This window comes from Neodiprion pinetum, chromosome 4, assembly GCF_021155775.2.
Source record: "Neodiprion pinetum isolate iyNeoPine1 chromosome 4, iyNeoPine1.2, whole genome shotgun sequence".
In the NCBI taxonomy this organism is placed as follows: Eukaryota; Metazoa; Arthropoda; class Insecta; order Hymenoptera; family Diprionidae; genus Neodiprion; species Neodiprion pinetum.
Genome location: NC_060235.2, coordinates 43,248,605 through 43,261,075, shown reverse-complemented (window position 1 = coordinate 43,261,075; position 12,471 = coordinate 43,248,605). Strand labels below are relative to the sequence as shown.

General features: G+C 41.0%; 1 protein-coding gene and 1 long non-coding RNA gene across 6 annotated transcripts in view; one reads left to right on the top strand and one right to left on the bottom strand.

Annotated features, from left to right (window-relative positions):
- The window catches only part of LOC124216142 (amyloid beta A4 precursor protein-binding family B member 1-interacting protein), a 79,073-nt gene that overhangs the window by 53,479 nt on the left and 13,123 nt on the right, over positions 1-12,471 (top strand). For 4 of the 5 annotated variants that reach the window (XR_006882538.2, XM_046620313.2, XM_046620311.2 and 1 more), the window contains one exon: positions 8,613-8,712. Coding sequence is in view for 4 of the 5 variants with exons in the window: in XM_046620313.2 (XP_046476269.1) it covers positions 8,613-8,712 (100 nt within the window). In the remaining variant the exon portion in view is untranslated. Of the gene's footprint in view, positions 1-6,130; positions 6,425-8,612; positions 8,713-12,471 lie in introns of those variants that run through there. The other variant, XM_046620315.2, reaches the window with a different exon arrangement.
- On the bottom strand, positions 5,214-8,095 carry LOC124216143 (uncharacterized). The gene is made up of 3 exons (XR_006882539.2): positions 7,859-8,095; positions 6,205-6,465; positions 5,214-5,847 (listed from the first exon to the last, which is right to left on the bottom strand). It is a non-coding gene; the product is annotated as an uncharacterized lncRNA (long non-coding RNA).

Sequence of the window (12,471 nt, the reverse complement as noted above, 5' to 3'; positions counted from 1 at the left end):
TAGTTAACCTTTTTATTACACGATTCCTCGGGGTGACCGCGGAGGTCCTATACCTACTCCTTTTTTCACGAAGAATAGCATTTACATGAGTCCAGAATCCCTTGAACCAGGTTGATAAAAATTCGTGAACGTTGTAAAGATAATGAATATTCTTATTTGCCACTCTTGAGTGACTATTGATATCAGCACATGTAGCAGCATTTGTTCCACTAACGATATAGCAGACTTTACAACAAAGTCAAAAGCAGGTGAACACATATTCTTCTCACATTTTATTTGCATCCATTATTTGAATTCTGGAATATCAACTCTCACTCCTTGCCGCGATCGCTGATTCAGATTCAGCCTTGCGATATGAAGTAAAGCGAATGGGCGAGGCAAAAGATATCGGGAATCAGCAAAAAGGTATATCAGTGCAGATGAGGTCAAGTCATATCAACTATTCCTTCTCTGACCGATCCGGCATCTTTCCTCACAAGAATAAAGACCCATTTATCCTTATAATATTTTGATGTTATCGGACCAACCGGGATCGGACGGATTCCAGTATCACTATAGCTTCATATCCAAACCGTGCGAGGCTGGTATTTCAGAAATAACACCGGATGTCCGTTTGTTCCCTTACTAATATGTTTCATCGGCTGCGTACGTATTTGCAAAACTAAACTCGGATCTACAATGTTATAACACATGGATCAATAAAAAAATATTGATCATCGTTTTAAGCTTCTATTTTCTTTCATTGACTGCTCTAACCGGCCCAAACAAGACTCTGTAAACAAAACTATCCTGGGCGAATGGCTACGTCCCATTGCATCAGCAGCGTTCGTATTCGGGCCGGTGTTCGAATATTCGTAAGGCGATGAATAATAGTAGATAAATGATCTTGGCGCGACGTTAGCTGCTGGCGCCTGTCTCCGGTCTGAATGGTCGACCACGTACTTGAATCACGTTGCCAAAAATACCTCCAGTGCCGACAGTGTAATGCACCGGAGGGACGAGCGAGAGAACCTGGGTAAATATAGCCATGCGAGCATGTGCTAGCTGTCCATGGGTAGGTATTTGTGTGAAATTTTCGTTATTCGTTTAGGCATGGACGTATGGATGTGTACAAGGGTGTCATTGATATTGCCTTTGGCCTTCGATTGAACGTAAAACTTTCCCAAAAGCCGTGGGATGTTCGGAGAATTCTCGGAGTACACATCATACGCAAAACCGCTACCTCGTATAAGCACTTATAAGAATAGAAAACTGTGCCTAGTGACTACAGATAGATGAAGATAAATATACCAACGGGATATTTATCTCCAGGCCAAGAAGTGAGTCGTCGTGACTCTTCACGATGTCAATTCGTACGCAATGCTAGCTAACGCGTGTCGATGCTTTCACCAATGTACCCCGAGAATCTGGTAACAAAAGGATTAAGCACCATTAATCAAGAAATTTCTGAAGGTGATTTCAAAATTGCATTACTTTCTCGAAAGGAAAGTTTGTTCTTAATTTTCAATGTCGTAAAACTAATTAATAATTGTAAGTTCGTGAGAGAAATGGTACGAATACCATGGATTGTGTGATTGACAAGTATTGCTACACTCTCTACCACTAGGGCGGAAAATTATCAAAAAGATAATACAAAAATCAGGAGTGATTATATTGACAAGTATACACTGCACATACGACAGGTAAGTATCTTTGTGTACGCCACAGTGCACGGCTCTGATTGAGATGCAAGAGGCAGTGAATGGCAAAAGATTAGGATCCAGTGTTTGAAGGGAAAATGCGTGTGTGGTTAGATCAACGACCGGAAATAGCGCGCAGCTGGACACAGAAAAATTATTAATATTCACGGCGCAGTAGAAAACGGAAACGATACGGAAATTCGGCGTTTTTAAAAAGTAACTTCTTTTTCTTACATAACGATTATATGTTCAAAGATCTGCCTAATTTTTTTACAGATTCTTTTGAACGAATGTAATTAATGTGCGGTTGAAATCTATTTAAAATACTCCAGAGTAAGGCCGGTTCACCGAAGTGGGCATCACGTTTTTCTTCAACCAACTGTTTAGCTCCCTTCTCCAGGTATGAACGCACGCCCAGATGTACGCGGCAGCAGAAAAACAACCCATTACTTACCTTGCATTCCTTGAGCCGATATGTAATCACCTACACTATACCCATATTATATAATAACGTGAATTTGTTTCGGTAGCTTGTTGTTAAGTATTGATTCATCAAAAGAACGCGGTCACCTGCAAGAGATTTTTACAGTTGGTAAGTCAATCACAGTCGAGAAATCGGGTGAAATTCGTAAGGGGAAGTTCTGAAATCTTCATTAAATTGAATGCATATGTTATGATGTGCAGATGTCATATTGGAAATGGATGGCTCTTGGAAATCGTTTAACCATTAAATTCATATTAATTTACATAAACTCATTTACTAATAACTTGAAACCGTCTTCTATCCTATGAGTCTAAGTCTCATAGAGGGTGTTATTGCCTATTTATTATTTACCGTCTTATTATTTTAGGCGGTACGATTTTGCTACTATGGATTCAAAATTGAAACAAGGGACACCTTGGCATCGGTAGAGATATAAGAATAAGGGATGCGGTCAATTCAAAACAGTTTTAAAGGCAATTCTGATATTCACTTCCCGCAAATCCGTTGGGTCAGTCGTATATATACCTTTACACATATCGAAAGGATCTGCACCTTCATACAACTCCTAGAACCGCGCGATCTGCTTTTAAAATAAGTGTTCTTGAAACTCTACGCTACGTTTTTCTACAGATATAATATATTCTATTGCAGCCGCAAGTAAATGAGAGTTTGGGGTATGTGAAAAATACTCAAGTAGCTACTTACTGAATTTTTCATAGTCATGAGAAAGTTGAGAGTAAAAGTGTTGTCTTTGCAACGGAATTGAAAAACTTCATTAAAACGAATAAAATTGTTGCTCTGAATCATATACAAATGCTCTAGATTCGAACGAATAATTGTAACGATGACCGACTAAGTATAGAAATCTACAACCTGAGGGTTCTGGAATTTTCACAGGATATTTTCGAAAATATCGCATTGCTCAGCCTCCACTGATTACGATGCTCGTCACACTGAAATTATCCACCTGTGGGATTTCCAGTCATCTGATTTTTTACATTTTGATATTATTTTTTGTAATATCTTGGTTGTGACGTTCCAGGTGATAAAGACCAAGCCCTGAAAAGACAATTTTGAACACGTGTACGGCGATACTGCGTGATAACCAAGTAAAGTCGACCAGGACAACGAGTAATCTGTGACGACGTCGAGACTCGATAAATGATTGAAAAATTATAAATCACGATAGAATCGCGCAAACACAAGCAAGTCTCAAGAAGTGAACGGCCATTGTACCCATGCACGCTCGTTCCTCATGCGGAGAGGTTTGCAAGATACGCGTCAGGTATGCCGGCGGCGAAGCAAGATACCCTGTCTTATCTCATTTCGAGTTCCTTCGCGGAACCCGTTCTAGATCGTGGTATATGGTATTGGAATTCGTTGAACGCAAAGAATTAGCGGCTAATGAAGAGCCAACAATCAAACATCATTCGTTGACGAGTAGTGCGTGCATATGGTAATGAAACGTACTTTTGCAGTTTTGGGATGACGTGTACCATTTGACAGACGTTCGCCAATAACGACATGAAAGTTTGTAGCCACTTTACAGAAAAAGTGCCAAAGTACCGGACTACAAATGAAAGTGTGGGAGTGTGTGAAACACTATTTACTACTCCACTATCACATTACAGTAAACCCCAGAAATATTAGTGTCTGTCATGTGTTCTAAGAAATAATTAATCCATGCTCTCAGTCTAAGGTAGCATGGGAAATAAGAATGCACGAATGACCGCTGATGAAAACTGAAAACAAGTCACAGATATCAGACAAAAGCTAAAAACAATGTTTTTCACTGCTTCAGTCTGGTACAGTAATTAAGTATGTAGGTACCTGCTATAGTGGGATGACTCTTGAATGGCGCACACTCCTCTGTGCACACAAATGGTTTCATCAATTTCTTCGGCAAACCTTATGTCACGCGATGCTTCGTAATATATCTACTTTTATTTTTTCGTTGATCATATACGTGCAATCTTCATCGTACAGATCTCGTAAAATCGTTCAGGTATCCTTGATAGCAGACTTGCCGTTTTTGACTATTACCCTTTCGCGAGACCTAGTATTAGCGACGCGTGCAGGATGACAAACAAGTGAGCTTGAGCTCACGCAGCTTCAATGGTTCCCTTTTTGCCCGGGATTCCGCATTCGATCGTGTCCCGTTTTCCCTGGATGTTTTACAACGAGTCCTTGTGAAGTACGTATAGAGACCTTCCTCCGGTACGCAGGCCTCAATCTTGACAAATAGTAGCTACATGTTATAGAATAGCGGTGAAAAGTGGAATGTGTATAACTACCAATTATGCATTCTAAATTCTTGTTTTTAGCGAAAATGCGAAACTCCAATTTGTAATTCACTAACATGTTAATCGAGATAATCGATTCTCCGTTGGTATGTTTTGTTTATTAATTTCAATTCCGGCTCATTAAAAACCGTTCGTGGATGCCTTTTCACCAACAATTAATCTCTCGGATGATGCGATATGGGGCGACTGTTTTTGTTACGCATAAAGTAGCCGAGGTGTCGGAATTAGTGTTTGAAGAAAGCCTTTGTCAGACTTGATGAATGGCGGAAAAAAGGGGGTACTTTACTTTCATCAACTTGAGCCAACACCGCGTGGCAATCTGGCAATTTTAGACAGCTAACCCCCCTTTCACCGAGTCATCTTCCGTCGTTACTCTCCCGTGATGGTAAAGTGAAATTTCATAACTTCCATGAAAATCGCTGTTGTGCTTCAGATTATGCAAATTCTGACGATTAACAATTTTACAGAAGGTCTATGTATAATAAGGTAAAACAAACAATGGACGTTTGCGTTCATACACGTCTGTGAATTATGGCTCGTCTCAGAGTTAGATATAAAAGGAAATGTGATTCAAGAACTAAAATTGCGCGTTGTGTCAAGGGATCATGCGACTATCACGATTCGTTGCAAACATTCGCATATTCTTACATTGCGAGAAAAACGTAAATATTGAGAAAAAAAAATGACAATTTCTGAAACATGTCCAAAACATCTCAAAATCGTCCGAAAAGTGTTTATTTACTCAGATAAAGGTATTTTGAGTTGATACTTTCATTTCGAAGTGAACAGGTTAACCTACTGAAAATGTTACGAGAATCTGGATTTTCGACGCCCGTAACTTTAGCAAGGGTTGACCTGGTTGACGATGATAATCCTTCGCTTCCTACAGCAAGAACGTCCGGGCATCGGCGTATAGCACGCGGACGAGAGTTCCCGTTCTCATCCTCCAGGAGCAAAGGGAATCGATAGCGGCACATGCGCTCTGTCCGCTTCGGACCGGCGGGGTAGAGTACCTTGGTGTGTGCGTAGGCGGGTGCGTTTGCGTTTGCGTGTGCTGGCTCCACGCTGCATCCTCGATTCTCGCCTAAGCTAGTCTCGTCGCCTCCGACAGTCGAGTAAGTCGTCCCTACCGGAAGTCCGTCTTGTGCGCGGAGTCGGACCGGTATATAAGGGATAAGGGAAAGCCAGTTAATTTCGAGGCAAAGCCGTGCCCTGCAGGTCTCGGTTTGGTCCAGCTACTTCGACAGTGGCGGGTGCGAGTCCGAAATACATCTACTGAACCATGAACCATGATATGACATACCGGGGTTGGCAGTGTTGTCCAGAGATATTTCGGTGCTTGTAAAAATAATTGCCTTCCCTCGAGCTGAGAAGACCTCCACTTGAAAATTTATAACAATTAGTAATGTCATTACCGTGTTTTACGTACCTGTTTTAGACAACAGGTTACAATTGTTTTTCGAATAAAATTTTCCTCACTTGGTAGCATAGATGGTATAATTAATTATGATGGTTAATTTTCGCATCATTTAAAAACTTGAGTTTCCTTTGGCTGTTTTTTTTTTTTTTTTTTTTTTTTTTTTTATCATGGGATCGCTTCCATTCTTAGTCCAAGGTCAATTACGTTCAAAATTTTATAAACTGTTGTCAATTTTCATTATTGACCATCGACGACACAATCAGAAAGTATTAGACAAATTGTAATATAACATTAGATAAGCTAACATGCATTACCTACGTTTGGCTTAAATACCGTGTCAGCAGTACACGTTTCTGTTAATTCGGTTGTGAGATGGCAGCTCTCGTCGAGAATCAAAGATCACCGAGAATAAGACGTTACGAGATGACTTGACAAGAAAGTTGTTGAAAAACCATTGATTTTTTCTACTTCCGGAGCCATTCAAGCTCACCAAATGGATAAGTTATTCCGTTGGAAAAGCCATAAGATCCACGAAAATGTGAGTATAATCCGTCAGATGGGTTGAGGAATATATCACGTCTAAGGGTGAAGATTTCCATTCGATTATACATGCAACAAAACATGTTCAACGAGCAGCAATTAGCAATTCATAAACTGAGGCGGTGAGGCCTAATCTGCCCTATCACTGAGTAGATATTAAGGTAAAGCAAAAGCTTCGTGAAGAATTGATGAGTCAGCGAATGAAACAATTGCGCTATCACCGGTCGTGCTGGTATAGAAATGTTACTGCATGCTATTTTGGATTGGATAAATTATTCATTTGATCTTTCTCATGAAGTTAAATTTCCATCGGTCGCAGTAGACTTCGACAAAAATACCCCCCAAGATCCATCCGAATAAACATAAATTAAACTTCATCTACGAGGGACTGTCACCCTGACGCTGCGGCTAAGGAGGCATTTCTCAATCGATCTCGAGGAACGCAGAGTGGTCTTATTTCTCATTCAAAGTAACGAGTAATCGATGGCGGTTAGCGCATTTACATCATCCTTATTTTTATTTATTTTAAATGAGATAGTGTAACATCAACCATATCTTCTTCGTTGTCAACGTCCCTCAACTGAGAAATGCGTTACAGGATCAGTGGCCCTCACAAAGGATCTTGGCGTTTATTGTGCTTGTCTTAAGATCTAGCAAAATTCTGAATCATGATCTCTGCAGAAATTGGCGAGACGCTTTTGTAGTGATTATTGCGCTTAAGCTACCAATATCATGGATATAAGACTTGTCTACGTTAGTACCGAAACAAGTTGACTCATTGACTTGTGCCCCTGGGATTCAAGTATATCTGCTACAAAACACATGTTTGTAAACAATTAACAGTGTAATTCAGACTTTCACGTTTTTACAAGGAAACTTTTGGTAGTTGTTTCTTTCCGGTAATTAACTCCAACCTTTTTCGAATTAAAACTAAAATGAAGTTGGAATCCTTCATCAGAGAACATTCTGGAGTCCCTTGAGTTATAAATCTTTCGCGTGTTATACTCTGCTAAGAAAACGAGCACGGGAAAAAGCTGAAATGAGAATAGAAATTATTTTATGTGAAATTTGTAACTCTTCAAGTATTGTGTGTACCTTTTTCTATCAAACGCGGTACGAATTATCATCACACCAAAAGTGACCATTGATTGGTGAAAAAAAAAACAGACTTCAAACAGTAAAAACGCAAATATCTACTCCGTACTCCACTCTTGATGATAGACTTCAGTTGTTGAGCTGCTTTTTGAATAATCGCTCTCACGCAACTGAGTATATTTACGTTTACCGTAGTTGTCGCCCAGCGCGACTTAGCGCAGGGTGCGCAAGTGTGCGCGACACTTGTGTGTACGAACGCACACAACGCACCGTTCATACAAATATACATAAGTATACATATACCATAGGTATACGGTATAGGTATAGTTATGTGTACCTTCGAGAAACGTTGCTCCATAAAGAGAACAAGGAGACCGACGCGACCGCATCGTTGTGTCGTCGTCGTCGTCGTCATGGCGAACGAGGAGGTAGCTGGCGAAGGGCGAGGAGCGAAGAATGAAGTTGAACGTTGAACGGTGAACGGTGAACGGTGAACACAACACTGAACACTGCCCGATTAACTGCTCGGCTTTGCGCTCCGGTGCCTCCTCCGTGTGCGAGTGAACGCGTCGTGTCTGAGGGCGTCCGAGCGCATCTATGATGATCCTCGTGTTTCATGTATACTGGTATGGTATGAGCGCACGCTCGTGTTATCCATGGTTGGTAACTTCGGAAACGCGGAAGCTCGTCTTCGGAGAAGAGAATTGGAGTCTGCCGATATCATGGCAACCAATGCTGTAGCAGCTTAGCACGCAGAAACGGATATCAGCAATAGTTTTACCTTCTCTTTTAACCTGTGTTCCTTCCTTTCATTTATTTTTCGCACTTACCATTTTCTTCCGTTAAGTAATGATTTGAAAAAATGTGACTGACACAAGGTGCATCTTGTTAGAAGGAACTGCAAATGCATCGGATTCATAAATGATACTTCCATCTAATACGCATACTCACCACATACGTCTACATTTTTATGGAATGCCGTGGGTCATCTGCAGCGCATTGGAAATTTAAGCTTTCTTCGGTGAATGAAATATCTCGGAAATCTTCTGCTTTTTGTTCCTTATTTCAAATATTTCTGCTCTCTGTTTCAGGGCCTCGAGAACGTCAGCTCGGCAACGCTAAGACCATTCAACTCGGACATCAACACTCCGAGAATCGATAGCTACAGATTTTCCATGGCCAATCTGGAAGGTGAGCTTACAAAAAGTACTAAAAGCTTGTGAATTGTCCAATTCTGGCAGTTGTTAATGGGTCGATTTCCGTTCCGGAAAGGGGAGACATTTTTCAATGTTATCGTCGTAGTAACCGGTTTCCGTTACACGGTAAAGATGGATAATACGTACGCATAGATGAACAAAAAATTTGCAGGAAAGATGAAAAACTCTCCCAACGCACTCTGGACGTGGAAATATCGACGCCATCAAACTTTCCCCGTCTTCTTGTAATCCCATGGCAAAAAATGTATAAATCCTTGATGTTCTCGCTATGAATTCTTATACTCTGCTTCGTTTGTTAGCTTTTCTTTCCTCTTCTGTGTCCACGGAAATTGACTGCAAGGCGGGCTGAAAGGAGTTTGCGACTTTTTGCACGTACAAAGGTAGTCAGGGTATCATTTCCTCGGCAAAGTGCACAAAGTCTATGGGAGCTTTGAAATGATTGCTTTATCATTCATATTACGTCTTGATTATCCCCATGTATTTGAATTTAACCGTTTACCACTGACGACTAAATATCGGCAATCGTGCTTACCTGAATCTAAACCAAATCAGATCCTCCGTCAAATTTTCAGGAGCGGGATTATACTTATTCAAGTGATCTCGACACAGCGCAGTTTTGATCGTTGTCAAAAATTGCTAAGTCGATTATTCAGAATTAAAAATGGCTTGTAGTCAGGTCTAATATTTTACCTTCAGCCTATACCCGGCGACTCGCGGGCTTCTTTGCAACCTTTTGATATCTGAAAAGGGTCCCAAACATTTTGCGATCAGTGCAGTAATTCTGCTGTGTGTAGCACTGGACGAGCGCCAAACTTTAGTCCTTCTCGTCGCGATTTCGCTGTGCACTTTAAAGGATCGTCGCGGCGTTGGGAGGTCGGGGGATGCGACGGGACGCGACGTTGGAAATTCTTTACTTTCCATTCCGCAATGGATAAAAATATATTTTTCGGCTCTGCTGGCAGCTGCAGTGATTCCTGCAGCCACGTGTCGCCGTTGTATGTGTATGTACCATCTTTGCAACAACTAGTCGATGCGGGGGATAAAACTCCATGTTACTTTCACAAGTATGGCTGACTATTAAAGTGTACCAGATTTAACACACCGTGCAAATTTATTGATATTCAACCATGTACAGTGTATTGAACATGTCCAGAAATACGCTCTCCGACTTCTTTATTCGACAGCAAAATTCGCGGTTGGTTGAGTACAAAAAATTGCGGCATTTCTATTAGTTGTAACCAGTACATTGTTGCACAGCAGATTACGTAGGTGTAATTTTCGGATTTACTATTATATAGGTTTTTGTCGATCTGCCCGAATAGCTGCAAGATGTTTGTATATATTGATTACTTATAGACGTATTATCGCTTCGGATTTTTACCATTTTCGTTTAAAATTGAACTTGAACGTAAATTCTTGTATCCCCAAACCACAATGGTATGTACGTTTATGAATAAAATCACATTTTTTTTGTTCGTTTTTTCATCAAGAATTCCACCGCAAAAGATGGAACCCCCCAGGCTAGGCAACTAACGCTATATATTTAGGTCAACGAAAACCACGACCAAGATATTGGTACTAAATTGGATAACGTCTTTGTTTACTCAATCTTGCAAAAGTTCCCTTCTCCCCCGCCCAGAAAAATTTTTTAGCTGTTGAATGCCTCTTCTCATTCCGCAGCACCCCAAAGAAACGACCTAATTATTCTTGAGAAAATACTTTTCATTTCAGAGGGGGATGAACGGTGAGAACATTCCACCCGGCTTAACTGTTCCCCGAGGAAGTTTCGTTCTAACAATTTCAGCCCCATTTTTCATTCGTATAAGTTTCAAGAACGGTGACCTGGTTTCATTACAGGCAATGCAGGGACTTGCTAAACCAGCAACCAGCTATCTTTACCCGTACCGATTGCGAACGACAGAAGTTGCGATTACCGCCGCGTCCGGGCTGTTTAAGTGTGGCTTAAGGTTACACGAGCGCTTAACGGGCTCTGTCGCCGCGGGCGCTACTTCATCGTAATTACTAAATTCTCTTCTCCGTAATGGGTTATTACTAACCGCCTGTGCAACTGTCACAGGTCCTGACTCGAGTCTCTTTCATATTATCACTTTGCTCAGTTTTTGTGTTCCGACACATGCAGCCTCGTGGGCGCCTATATCGGTATTAGGTAACTATTATACGGACAGCGAAAGTACGGCCGTGGTTGCGTGCGTGGATACTTATGAACGCTTACTTCTGATGCATACGCACGACGTATATTTGTAATTATAATACCTTTGCGAATAACCGTTATCCGTAAATACGCGCGTTTTCTTTCAAATCAGGATTACGGTGCAACTTTGTAGTCGATACCGACAGTACAGATTAGTTTGTACCTACGTCGCATAATATCTCGTTAACTTGAACAAGTAGCTACGATCCATACACAAAACCGAATAATAACTATAATTACACTGATATTGCTTGGATGTAACGGCCCGTCTACCGCTTGTGGATCCACGGTGAATTAGTCTTTCGCATCTGTGACCAAAATATCCGTGTCAGAATGTCGGATGAAAAAGAATATACTAATACAAATTCTGCGCGTTCAAGTTTTATCTATGTTTGTATTGGATGACATAGTTTTACTGAAAATTTTTCTAGGCCAATTTCGTTAAAACTACGCTAGAAATGTTGCTGAATGCTGTAACAGGATATTGGATAGCGTTCACCTCATCCAATACGCTCGTCCCGAAGCGCCGACACCGGGAGTGCTTTCCAAATTGTAGAATTTATTTACTCTCTAGTAAGAAATTTTTTCCCCAGCGAAAAGAATGTGCACTGCAGACGAGGATTTACGGAAATAAAGGCTGGTGGCTATACGGAGTATAAACACTCGGGAAGGAGATCCTCCCTATTGTGCGAAGGCATTACTTCTTGTTATGAGTCGCTACAGTATTCCGCAGGACGGTGTTGCTTTACGATTTGAACTGAAAAATCATCGAGTGAATCTCAATGCCGCGATTGAAGTGCGGGCCATACATTTTAAGTAAACGCATAACATAAAGTGAGAAAAACGAATGTCTGAATAAGGATTGAAACAACATAGCGACAGGAATTACGAATGTATCGATGCTGCACTTGCGATGACATTTTACCAAAGTTGCAAGTAAAGGGATGTGACCATAAAAACGCGCAATTAAATCAGCAGACAGTTACTGCAGCGGATATATGTATAGGTATACCGTAACACGATACGTGGAACGATGGCACTTCGGGGTTGATTCGGATAGCGTGCATGTAATGCAGTATTACACGTATGAACGTAAGGGTCACCGCGTGACCAAGGGCGGGGCTCGTTAGTTAATTAAACGAACTGACTGGCCGTGGGACACGCGTGTATATCGCCTCACGGGATTGTTACTACAGATGGTCTATGCGTGTGCCGCAAGGCACGTATGTGAAAGCATACCTATGCAAGGGACTCGCGACAGGGATGCCTTTGGAGTCGTGTAAATTCGATACTTTGTTGCCGAAGAACGACGACTATAGTATATGCGTAATTGCCTCGGCAATTATAGTAAACAAGTATATCGTTGCCACTTAGAATTTCATTCCAATTATCAATCGTTAATTGGGATTATAATTATCCGATCTACTTTGACTTAAAGCTGGATTCAACTCAAGTTGGTTTGACGATATACTATTTTTGAAACATATTAATAAAATGGTGAAAGAGGTGACTCAATATTTT